General features: G+C 41.0%; 1 protein-coding gene across 4 annotated transcripts in view; it reads right to left on the bottom strand.

The window, feature by feature from the left end:
- MSL3 (MSL complex subunit 3) overlaps window positions 1–12,497 on the bottom strand; it is a 39,038-nt gene extending 26,541 nt beyond the window's left edge. For 3 of the 4 annotated variants that reach the window (XM_077815579.1, XM_077815588.1, XM_077815597.1), the window contains exons 1-7: window positions 12,370–12,497; window positions 9,211–9,293; window positions 7,450–7,545; window positions 6,902–7,002; window positions 5,293–5,381; window positions 4,264–4,386; window positions 3,670–3,830 (exon numbers count right to left, since the gene is read on the bottom strand). In XM_077815579.1, coding sequence (XP_077671705.1) covers window positions 3,670–3,830; window positions 4,264–4,386; window positions 5,293–5,381; window positions 6,902–7,002; window positions 7,450–7,545; window positions 9,211–9,293; window positions 12,370–12,468 — 752 coding nt within the window. In that variant the 5' untranslated portion in view covers window positions 12,469–12,497. Of the gene's footprint in view, window positions 1–3,669; window positions 3,831–4,263; window positions 4,387–5,292; window positions 5,382–6,901; window positions 7,003–7,449; window positions 7,546–9,210; window positions 9,294–11,546; window positions 12,121–12,369 lie in introns of those variants that run through there. The other variant, XM_077815607.1, reaches the window with a different exon arrangement.
- Window positions 12,498–12,827: the final 330 nt, after the last annotated feature.

The following is a 12,827-nucleotide window of genomic DNA, read 5'->3' as shown; positions in this document are numbered from 1 at the left end:
TAGGAACAAAATCAAAAAGGCTAAGGCACATAATGAGTTACACTTAGCAAGAGACCTAAAATGCAGTAAGAAAAGGTTATTTAAATACATTTGGACCAAGAGAAAGAGAAAGGAAAGTGTAGGTCCTCTACTTAGCAGGGAAGGAGAGCCAATAACAGATGACATCAAGAAAAGTGAGGTATTTAATGCCTATTTTGCTTCAATCTTCATTACAAATGTTAATGGTGATAGACACTCAACACAAGTAATATCACCAATAAGGGGGAAGGAATGCAAGCCAAAATAGGGAAAGAACAGCTTAAAGATTATTTAACAAAGTTAGATGTATTCAAGTCAGCAAAGCCTGATGAGATTCATCCAAGTGTATTTAAGGAACTAGCTGAAGCAATCTTGAACCTGTTAGCAATTATCTTTGATAACTCATGGAACACAGGTGAGGTCCCAGAAGACTGGAGAAGGGTAAACATAGCACCTCTATCTTTAAGAATAGGAACAAAGAGAACCTGGGGAATTACAGAACAGTCAGCCTAACTTTGATACCTAGACAGATACTGAAACAAATTATTAAAACAATTTGTGAGCACTCTGATGATCATAGGATTATAAAGAATAGCCAGCATGGATTTGACAAGAACAAATCATGCCAAACTAACCTAATTTACTTCCTCAACGGGGTTACCGGCCTAGCAGAAAAGGGAAGAGTCATAAACATGATATATCCTTATTTTAGTAAGGCGTTTGACACAGTCCCACATTAGTCTCAGAAGTAAATGAGGTCTATATGAAATTACTATAAGGTAGGTGCACAACTGGTTGAAAGACTGTACTCAGAGTAGTTATCAATGGTTCACTGTCAAACTGGGAGGGCATATCTATTAGGGACTCAAAAAGGGACTTGATAACAGTCTTCAAATATGTTAAGGGCTGTTATAAAAAAGGACAATGATTAATTGTACTCCATACATATGCAGCAAAGGTAGTACACTAGAAATGGGCTTAATTTGCAGCAAGGAAGATTTAGCTTTGATATATAGATAGTTAAGCTCTGGAATAGGCTTCCATGGGAGACTGGAATTCCCATCATTGAAGGTTTATAAAGACAAGTTGGACAAACATTTGTCACGAATAATCTAGGTTTACTTGGTCCTGCCACAGCATATAGGGAGCTGGCCTTTGATTTCTCAAGGTCCCTTCCAGCCTCCCTACATTTCTGTGCTTCTAAGGGGTTAGGAATCAAACGTGAGTTCTATTCCTAGCCATGCCAACAATTTTTCTGAGACACTGTGGGCAAGTGTCTTTACCTCTGTGCATTAATTTCCCGCTACGCATCCATTTACCCTTCTCCATCTACAAAATAGGGCAACTCTTATCTCACGTGGGCGCTGTTAATATGGGTGAAAAGCTGGGATACCCCCATTAATAAAACACCAAAGGAAATACCTGTAAATTCACAAACAGACCACAGAATGGTGTGCAAAAGTATGGGAGAGAAAGGACAAAGGAATACAGCTTTTGGGAAAGCATTGTTTTTCAAAGAGACAGACCATTTCATTATTTAGTTGACTCTTTGTGAACAGTGAGGAGGATGAAATTTCTCTAATTTAGGTGGCAGATAATCCCTTGACCTTAATTTGCTTCTAAGTGACAAAGAGTCCTGGAATTGTTGCTTTGAAGTTACCACTTACAGCAGTGGTGGGCAACCTGTGGCCCACCAGGGTAATCTGATTGCAGGCCGTGAGACATTTTGCTGACATTGACTGTCCGCAGGCAAGGCCCCCCGCAGCTCCCAGTTCATGGCCAATGAGAGTTGTGGGAAGTACCGGGCCACAGGGACGTACTGGCTCACCGCTTCCCATTGGCTGTAATTTGTTTTATTTTAATCAACATTTAAAAATCTAATAGATTTTTAGCTTTTTTATAGTCTCAATTAGTACACATACACTAGTTTAAATTATTAAAAAGTCATTAAGTTCTCTATTCCTATTTCTGATGTCTCATGATAAGCATTAGTTTGGGATATTGTAATGCAAAAAGAACCTAAGTATTATTATCCTGTCAAAATAGTGACTAATACATCATAGTACAAACTGAGGCACTGCAGGGAATAAGACAATTCTGAATCGCTGAAACAGAATGTGACAAGACAAATTAAAGTTTAATCCTTTAAAAAAAAAAAAAGAAAAAAAGAAAGACTCCACCCCAATGTTAACCTGAAATAGGACAGTCCATCCATTTAGACTGTTAACTCCTCTTAAAAGTAACTCCTGAGCAGAAGGGATCATATGCTTCAAAAATCACAAAGATGCCATGTATGGATGGTTTTATCACTACACACATATATCTTCACTGCATAGTGATGCTTGAGATCAAGAGCATTCGGCAGCCTAATCACACAAGAAAGTGACTTGCCTGTAACTGGTGTCCTCTGAAGGCATTTTGTGATACACCTGGACTTTTGGAGTTTGTGCTACTATAACCTGACAAGCTCAAAGTTTAACTTTACTTTAGCAGGGGGTGTCTCACACCAGCCTCTGTAGTGGAAGATAGGTACCTCTTAGAGCTCAAAATTAGATTCCTGTCATGCAAAGGTGAAAATGTCCCATATATACAGAAATTCTTAACAAAAAATGGCTAAAATAGAAGCCTCGACTTATGTGACAGAAGGAGAGAGTGACGCTTTATTGTAATGCAAGTGTAGAATAAATATGAAATTAAAGAATTAGTTATCTTAAATTCAGTTAAGGAAATATATGTGTTGTAAAGAAAGGCCCTAACTGGCAAGCAGAAAAAAGGTCTTGAAAGTAATAATCTACGGCCAAAAGAAATTAACTAGGGAGGATGTTGGCTCAAAGAATAACTAATAAGGTAGGTGAAGTCTCTAAGAAGGGGGCCTCTGACCAAAAGAGGTAACTGAAGATAGTTTTAAATAAGAGAATCTGTCCAAAAAGGAGCCAGGATGGAGCTTCCCATCCCACATACCAGTATTATTTTAAAAAGTAACGCCCCATGTGAACTCAGGGGCAACAAAAAAAGCTATTAAGTCAGCAAGAACGATGAGGCCTTGGGGAAAAAGGAGGTTGTAAATCTTGTCTGAATTAAGACTGTAAATAAGAGTGAACGGTCTCACATTGTTTGGTAGCTAAAAGTAGTAATAGCTATGACATCGTTTGTTTGTTGAAGGGTATAAAAAGAGTTATGAATCTGAAGGTTCTTTGTCAGACCCTATCTGATCATGCTGGAGAACGCCAGGATGAGAAAGCCAAATGTAGGGGAAACTATTCTTAAATATACTGATCACATGCTTATGAATGCGTTGTTGCTGTATTGGGTGTAGTGACCGCTCATTCGTTGGGCTGTTAGGCATGTTTAGAGCAATTGTATAAAATACCATTTGGCCTTTAGACTTAATAAAGGAATTTATAGTTAAATTAGTATTGTGGTAATATTCCTGTATTATTATTAGCAATTCCAACATCACCTCTTTGGATAATAGTAATTTTCTCATCTCTAAACATAAAGTTGTCCTGATATTGTTGTGCTGTCTTACACATCGGGGTATCAGTCCACGGTATATGGATGGGCACAAAAAGAACACATCATCTAAAACCTGGGCTTGAAATTCAAACCTACACTTCCTCTACACCCAAACAAATGGTAGACATTACTTACTTCTTTTCTGGTGGGACGTAATGAAGGTTCATGTTGACATGTGAAGTCATTTGATGGTGCCGAGATCTTTCATTAGCTGAAAATGCTGCATTTATGGCAAAATGCTTCACATACGACTCCAAGATAGTTATTATATTTCTCTGACAAGGCAGTTTCACTAGCTGAAGAGACAATTTGATGACTGTCAAATAATACAATTATGGATTTAAGCAATGAGCCACAACATTAATTTTTGACCCACAGGCTAGCCTAACTAGTCTATTTTATATATATTTATTTCAAATTTGCTCCTTAAATTATACTTTTGCTCAATCCCTTGTGTGTCCAGTTTTGGGGAACATATAAATATGATAGCAGAAGGGGATTAGCTCAGTGTTGTATTCCAAGTTTCTTAAAACAAAACCAGATATAGATGTGAACCCCAATTTTACAGATTAATATATTGGTAATTCAAAACTCTAGTCATTTAGAAGCCTTATCCCCTGAAATCTTAGAAGTTTTGCTATAAAGGCAAGTTAGCTCTACATGCAAGTGCGACTTTTGACTGCCTTCAGGTATTTTTTTATATACTCTCCCTCATTTAACCAATCATACCCGTTTTCTCCTGTTAATATAATAACAGTCTTCTTCAAGCTTTTTTTTCAAAACTTCAGGAATTTCTATGCTTATTGCTCTTTCTTCCATATCCCTTTTAGTGTGAATCTCTTGTTCTTCTTTCTGCAACAGCACAAATCAAGGTAAGAAAAAATGGTTAGTGTTACTAGTTAATTACTGTAGTATGTTAGGCAAAACTCGATCAAATATTAAAATTTCTGCTAAACAGAAACTGAATCTAACTACTTGTATGATAAAATACATGTAAGAGTATAGTTTCTGAATGTAGATGGACAGTACACAGTGTAGTTTCTTTCCAGTAATACCTTCAATGTATTTAAAAGTCCTGTTTTAAAAATTCTATTCATTTTTTCACTGGTTTTCCTGTTTGCTTTTTGCTCCCTCACATTACAATTTAATAATAATTAAATCAATTGGGTCACTTTTTCCATTTGTTTTTAAACAGTTTCACTTTCAAATGATCTCTCCTGCAGTGTTTAGATTATAAACAGCTTTCATGCACCTGTTTCCACTGACTTTTTGTACAGTGGAAATATTTCTACTGGTCTTAGATTCTTACATATAGGTCTAAATTTTAAACTAATTTGAGTTGGCAGACCCTCTTTAAAGACACTGTGTATATCAGCCATTAAAATCCTGATGACATTAGAATCTGCTTCACCTGCAGAGACTAGTAACATTTTACAAGAACTATAAATCTGGGTAGTGCTGTTTGCTGGCAGACCTTAAGAGTGGAAATAGAATGAGAAGAACAAGTCTAATTTAAATACATTTTATATTGAGATCAATGCCATCTACGGGAGTAAAACATCTTCTATGGGTTTGAATAACTCTACCACAATAAGACCTCTATTAAGAGGTCAACAATCATGAGTTCTAGTCCTGGCCCTATAACTACATGCTGCATGGCCTTGAGCAATTAATTCACTTAACTGGGAAAATTGAGACAGGTTCAACCATGTAAAGTATTAAGTATTATTAAAATTAAGGGAGCTCATAGGAATATACCATGTCTGTCCTCTCTTCAATGTCACTTTCTTCACTTTTTATTTCTTCATCTGTTCCTTCATCACTGTCATCAGAAGAACTACTTATAGCTGTTTAAGAGAGAAATGAGTTATTTTTGATATTTCACAAATTTATTCTGCATATCGCATTGACATAGATTCATATCCAACAATTTTTCACTTTGTAACATTTAATTCAAGGCTGTTTGGTTTGTTGTTTTTTGTAATGAGGTATAAACTAGAAATGCTGAAGAAATATTTTAAGTATTTTAGCATGCAATAGTTAGGAAGCTCAAAACAAACAATGCTCATATATCAACTTTAATTCATGAACATTCACCAATATATGCAAATTCACAAAATTTTTCAACAACCAGTAGCTCTTTTTAATTTTCACTGGACTCTAGTTGTAAGCAAAAGGTTAGCGTATTCAGCTTAAAAAGGCAAAAAGAAGAAAAAGCTTTTAAATAAATATCACATGATATGCCCAAATGCAAGTTGTGAGCAAATTATACCAAATGTTGAAATGAAAAAGTGGTAAATACTAATGGTGTAAAGATGTCTGAATCAGAGGAATGACAATGGTCAGCACGCTAATGAAGTGTTGACACTGCAAAACAATACAAACAGACCTTAAAGTTACTAGAAAAATGCCCTTGGATCGATGGCTGATAGAAGAAAGAGGCCAGGAACAACCACCACCAGCATGATGGAGGCAAGAAACAGATCTCTTTACCATGCAGGTAGGGAAAAATCCTGTTGCCCAAAAGATCAGGACAAGCCAAAATGGTAACTGAGCAGGCATCAGTCCTTGGGGGAGGCTGGGGCCAGACAGAGCAACCCTTTGATCTGAGAGTAGTGTAGAGGCCAGATTTTTAAAGATATTTAAGTGTTGCTGTTCTCAGCATTGCAACAACTACATGCCTAAAATCCCCTTTTGAATATAATATTTAAGCTTCTAAATCAGTTAGGTGTTGACACGGTGAGAGCAACAACACCAAAATAGCTTTAAAAATCTGGGCCAGAGTGCCCAGAAGAGCTGAATGAGGGTAAAGCAAAGAGTATTGTCTGCCTCAAGGGTAGGGAGAGGAGAAGGATATCTTGGTGTAACGTCTGCTCATTTTTTTATACAAAACATATTAATATACTTCATATAGTTATATTAACATTCTAGCCAGTGCTATTACATGCATATAACACCAAACCCAGTAGCAACTCAGACTGTTGAATTTGCAGTTACAGTAAAACTTGTTTTATGAATGAATGGAGGATGGAGTTCATAAAACTGAGTCTCTCAATTTACAGTAGATACAGGATATGTTGCAGGATGGTGCCGTGCATCGTTTTCTTCTTGTCCTTCAAATCAGTGCAAAGTGATTACCAACACAATGAAGGCATCAGAATGTGAAGGGATGTCAACTTGTTCATCATCAACATTGCTTTCGTTATGTTCCCCCCCTCGACCTACTCAGGAAAAATTGTTCATATAACTGGTTGTTCATAAGATTGGAGTTTGTAAAATTGAGATGCCACAGTAGTTTAATAAGTTAACAATTTTGTAAATAGCACAATGCAAGTGTAGTCATCAAATCAAAGAGAAGACAACTTACAATTTTCACTACTCTCATCATTTTCCTCAGCAGGAAGGCTTTTTAACACAGAGTCAACACCAGGCAATCGACAACATCTCTTCTTCCTTCCCTTTCTTCTCCTAAAGAAGTATTTGAGTGAATTGTTCAATCTGTTATTACTCCACTTATTTACTACTGCTGTCAAAGCATAAGAAGCAGTGCTATATGCAAAAGCAAGAATAAAATATGCATAGGCAATGAATGTTTGTGATTGTATTTATTATTTCAAAAATAATTTACTTGAGGGACAATATTTGGACACATCAATGTTTTTACACTTTACTATACTCCCGCCACCCTGTTCTTCTCTGCAGCCCTAAAAGGCTAGCAAGTATTACAGACAGATATTTGTTTTTGGGGAAAGAGTCCTGCTTCAAGTCTCCCCAATGTACTTGTCAGTGATGTTTCTTCAGAAGGATGTGGATCCAGTACATAGGAATTTTATAACAAGTCTTAACTATATACCAGTTTTTAAAGAGATTTTGAATGAAAGCCATATGAAGTCAAGAGATAAACATATTCCTTACATGCGAGCTACAGCTTTTCTTGCCAATTTACGTTGTAATCTGCGGTTTTCGTCTGTATCACGAAGAACATGATCTTCAGCTGCCCATCTATCCCAGCTAAATATGGGGAAAAGAAAAAAATGTTAATAAATAGAAACTGACTTTACCAATAAATACTGAATGACAAATGTAGATTTACAGTCATCTACAAAGTAAAATTTTAGTGCTCTTTAGAAACAAAATCTGGAATTAAGTGGTACTATGATGTAGACTTGCATCTTTTTGCACCATCCTTTGGCTTTATTTTTCCTTAAAAAATAAATAAATAAATAAATAAATAAATAAACACTTTTTCCTTAACTTTACAAGTTGAAGTACTTGAAGCAATAAGATAATGTTAAGGAACGTCAGGTCAACATTAGAATGTTTCCAGACTTCACCATCAAGCAACTCAGATTATGACAGAGATACAGTCTGAGTTTCCACCGACACAGAGGCCATAAACCAGTATATCAACATAAATGAATTAGTCCCATAAAAAGCATTTATTAAAGGTATTCACAAAATAAAGATTACTGAAGTCCTCCTTTTTCATTATAGTATTATTTCTTCCTATGAAGGTATAGTAATCTTTATGTTGAAATGTTCCAAATTAATATAAAATTGTTGAAGAGAAGCATGCAATAAAACCCAACTTTGTTTTCAGGTTCGAGCCTCTAGATCAGCTCCAGAACATTTATTTAGCAGAGGACTACTAGATGACATTTTGAATGATAAAACCAAAATTTAAAAGGAAAATGATTAGTTAAGCAAACAGGCATGCCATTACCATTTACACAATACTACAATTATAATTACACTCAAATTATCAATGGGTAATCAGTGCAACAACAGAGAGAAATACAGCCTTATAATCCTGGAACCTAACAGTACCCTTTTTATGTTAATTGGAGATCTCCTGAAATTTAGCAAGGCTACTCCTTTTATATTCAATTATAATACTAAGTAACTTTAAACTGCCCTTTTCCATAATTATATTCCCACTACCTTCTTACTAGCACTTTATATTACGCATAATTTAAATTAACATCTGTGTCAACATCTTTCCCATACTACCAATATAGATAGCATTTTAATAAACCATTCACAACTTTTAAAAGTACTCATTAAAAACCTTGCTCAAACCAGTTATAACCAAAACATAATGGTAACATAACACTGGGCCATGTCCTTCCTAACTCTTACTTTCCCATAGCTAAGGTCCTACCAAATTCAAAATTCCCTTTGGTCAATTTCATGCCCGCAGGGTCTTAAGGTTGGTCAATTTCACAATTTCAGATGTTTGCATTTGAAATTTCACTATGTTGTAACCCTGGGGGCCCTGATCCAAAAGGGGATCGGGGGGGCCAAAGCTGTTGTAGGGGGATTGCAGGATTGCCATACTCACTTCTGTGTCGCCTTCAGAGCCCATGTCCTGTCCCTCCCCAGCCCAGCTGATTTTGGGGAGATCACATTCCACAGGGAAGGGCTTATTTCACAGTCTGTGACGTGTTTTTCACACCCGTGAAACGGGTAGGGCCCTACCCATAATACTATTTCCAACTTTCTTACACTAGCAACTTCCATGTCCCATACTCCTCTACCCTTAGGCTAATTTAGGCCCAAAACCTAACTTCTACTTATCTCTTACCCTACACCATCCTGTAGGCTACAGCATGCCATTGAAACGATTTTGTAAATACAAAAACTTTTTAAATAAAATGGTGCACTGTATAGTCTCACCTTCTGTTCCAACCATTAAAATGGATCAGATATTCTGGAATCTTTCTGCCCTTCTCATCTTTTCCAACAACAATATCAACAATCTGAAAAAGAAAACAAAGCATGTGGCCTAATACAAAGATTACAGTGCACTTTCTATAGAAATGAGTGTTTAGAGAATGGGTTTGTGGGTGCAAGAAAGGAATGGATACTTATGAGTAAATGGAAACCTAACGAACTGCCTTTGAACTCCCATACTGTAGGAAATCGTGCACCTTCTCCTAAGCCCATGGAACTACTACGAACTGCAAAGATGACAGAAAATGTTTGTGTACTGATCTGAGATCTAAATATTGAAGAGACTACTATTAGGTCCTGCCCTGTCCTCATTTCCTATCCATCCCAAAAAGTGCTCCAAAGAAGAGGGATGGAACAATCTGGATTTGCAGAGGTATCACATTTGGACAAGTAGCCTTCTATCTCCTTTATGAGTTGCTTCTGCAGACCCTCAATACAGGAAACTAACCAGTAACATCATGATACAGAAGGAATACCAAATGCTTAGTTAAAACTATTGAACACTCTTCTTGTTAACAGCATGTAGGGCCAAATGCAGAGGTGAAAGTAAGCTCTGCAGCAGCGGAGCTCCGGGCCCTTTAAATCACTGCCTGAGCCTGGCTGCCGGAGCCCCAGGGTAGCAGTGGCAGGGCTCCGGCGGTGATTTAAAGGGCCCAGGGTTCCCCACAGTGGCCAGAGCCCCGGGCCTTTAAATCACTGCTGGAGCCCTGCCACCACTACCCAGGGGCTCTGACAGCGATTTAAAGGGCCTGGAGCTCTGCTGTGGTAGCTGGAGCCCCGGGCCCTTTAAATCCCAGCCTCTGCAGCTGGGAGCTCTGGGGGTGATTTAAAGGCCCCGGGTCTCCCAGCTGCAGCCAGAGCCCCGGGCCTTTAAATCTTTAAAGGCCCCGCCTCTTCTGGTTGAGGCCACGCCCCCACTCAGGACTCCGGCGTACCGTTAAGTCCTTTAAATTACTTTCACCCCTGGCCAAACTGCAGAATTAAGAGAACAATTATTTGCGAATGTCTGAACTGAACTCCAAGTAAGATAGTACAACAGATTTTGAGAATAGCTAATACTGCCAGCTGCTCACAGAGTGTGTTTTTATTCCATCTAGTACAACAAGTCCACCTACTCATATAAACAGACTTGAATTCAAAGTACTTTCACTTTGATATCTCCCAAAAAACTAAACAATCTAGAAGATTGAAGGATAGCCTTAATCTTGCCAAATAACTTAAAATCTAGTCTGGACAACTGTGCCACACATAAGACTTAAATACGCACTCAACATACACACCACGCATATCAGGAGTGTTATATAGTGCCTCTTAGGAAAATCCCTTTAGAAACCTCATCTCTTCCACAATGCTCACAAAAATCAAGTCAATCATATTAACTAGAGATGGCCTGAAATTTTCCGTTGGGGGGTTTGGCACAAAATGCAGCTTCCACAATTTCAATGTTACTGATTTTTTTCTATTTTCCACTGGAAAACAGAAACTAAATATTCAAGTTCCTTGGAATATTTTGGTTTGCAGAACTGAAACAAAACATTTTTTTTTAGGTCAACATTAATTTGTATCCACCTGTGCTGTTGCAGTGCCTCATGTAGTTCAGATGCTTCATGCCCACATTCTCTTCCACGGGCCTGGCTCCCTCCCTCACACCTATAACATCTCCTGTAATGCACTGCAGTCTTCTCACCAGTTGAATCAATGCAGTCCATCATAGGAGTTGTGATACAGCTAAGGAGCCAGGACCACAGAAGAGAAGGGATCTTTTTGTTTTTCTATATCTTTTGCAAACACATTTGGGGGCATGAACAAAATAATACGCAACTCTGCAACACCCATTTTAAGGGGCTCCTACAGGCAACTATCTCTGTGGAACACTAAAGGGAGCAGGTCAGCAATACAAGCCTGGATGTTCTTATAGCAACTAAAAGGGCAGTCTTCAAAGAGAGAAACTGCTAAGTCCTTGATCACAGAAAACTGGACTTAGATATTTCAGACTATCCTTTGGGTGTGATGAAAAAAAAAAATCAAAGTTGCTGAAATCCCTGAAACTGGAAAGACAACCACCTGCACCATTACACAGCCTGAGTTAAGATTTAATTTAAAGGGTGTTTCACTGTTATTTAGTGAACACCCAAAACCAATATTACATTTCTTTTTCTAAAAGCTCTACACTTTTTTAAAAAGTCCGAATGCCTAGAAATTAACCACTTAGCCAACACTACGTAATTCATCACACACTGCCACTTTGCCCGCTCCGCTTCTGCTTCGTCCAACGGTACCTTTGACTTGAAGTCCCAATTTAATAGGCTTTTACCGGTGAGGCTCCCTCACGGTACTGTGCCTATTAAAGGCGCACAGGACTGAACTCCACAGGGGAGCCTATTTGGCAGGTGCACACGGAATCGAGGGTGGGCATGTGTCTGGCCCAGCCCCGTTCACACCGCTCCTGTCTCTAGGACATGCAGAGCCCTGCTCCGATGACTGGCAGCCCACACACAGCGGCCACCGCCTCCCACGCCGAGCACAAAGCCGCCGGGGGAACCAAGCCAGGGGCACGGCCCGGAGCGGGCGCAGCGCTTCGCTGGCGGCCTCAGGCCCGGAGGCTCCAAGGTGCCGCGGCGCCTGACCCCGACTGAGGCCCAGGGGAACTGGGCGCCCGCACGCCCCCGAGGCTCCGGACCGGGGCCGCGGACTCCCGCGCTGGATGCAGGCGGGGAACGGGCCCCAGCAGGACGCGGGGCTGGGCGCGGCGGCTGCCCCCTGGCGGGGTCGGGCCGCGGCAGCCGCCGCCAAGCCCCGGCGTGAGACTGCGCCAGGGGCGGGGTGGACGCGAAAGCGGAGCCTGCCCGGCCTGAGGAGGAGGCGGCGGGGGGAGAGACCGAGGCGCCCGGCTGGAGATAGCGGGAAGGGGTGGGGCGGGGCGGGGCCTGTCTCTCTCCGTCACGCACACCCACACCACCCACCCACCCCGCGGCCGGGCGGAGCTGCCGCTTCCGCCGACTGCGGGGCCCGGCGCGAGGAGGCCGCGCGCGGAGGCCGCGCGCGGCGGGGGAGGGGGGGCGGAGCTAGGGGCGCGGCGCGCGCGCGCGGCCGGTGGGTCACCTTGGCATCATAGAGCACTTGGGCCTTGGTGGGGTCGGGCTCGAAGCAGAGAACGCGCTCGCCTCGCTGGAACTTCAATCTCATTCCCCGCGCGGTCATTTGTTCGTCATGGCGAAGAGTGGAGAAAACCCCGCCCCCTGGGAGGGGTGGGGCCTGAGCTCGCCCCGCCCCCCGGGCCGGGGACCTGGATGCGGGGCGGGGATCCGCGGAGACCTCCCGGAGGAGGGAACCCCCCCTCCCCCAGCCGTGGGCACGAGGGGTGGGGCCAAGAAACGGCTGTAGCTCCCCTGTGCTATGGGGCTGCATGATTGACGTGTGGTGCAAATTATTTAGGGAGCTTTTTTGCCTATAATGTGCCAATCAGCAGCCCTGGGAGGTTATGGCCCAGTTGCTCCCCTGTTCCCCCCTTCGGTCCCAGTCCCCCCTGGGCTGCCTTTCAGCCCCTGGCTCCGTCCCTG

The sequence above is a fragment of the Eretmochelys imbricata genome, chromosome 1 (genome assembly GCF_965152235.1).
Source record: "Eretmochelys imbricata isolate rEreImb1 chromosome 1, rEreImb1.hap1, whole genome shotgun sequence".
Taxonomy (NCBI): domain Eukaryota; kingdom Metazoa; phylum Chordata; order Testudines; family Cheloniidae; genus Eretmochelys; species Eretmochelys imbricata.
The sequence above is the reverse complement of the archived record's forward strand: the minus strand, read 5'-3'. Positions and strand labels throughout refer to the sequence as shown.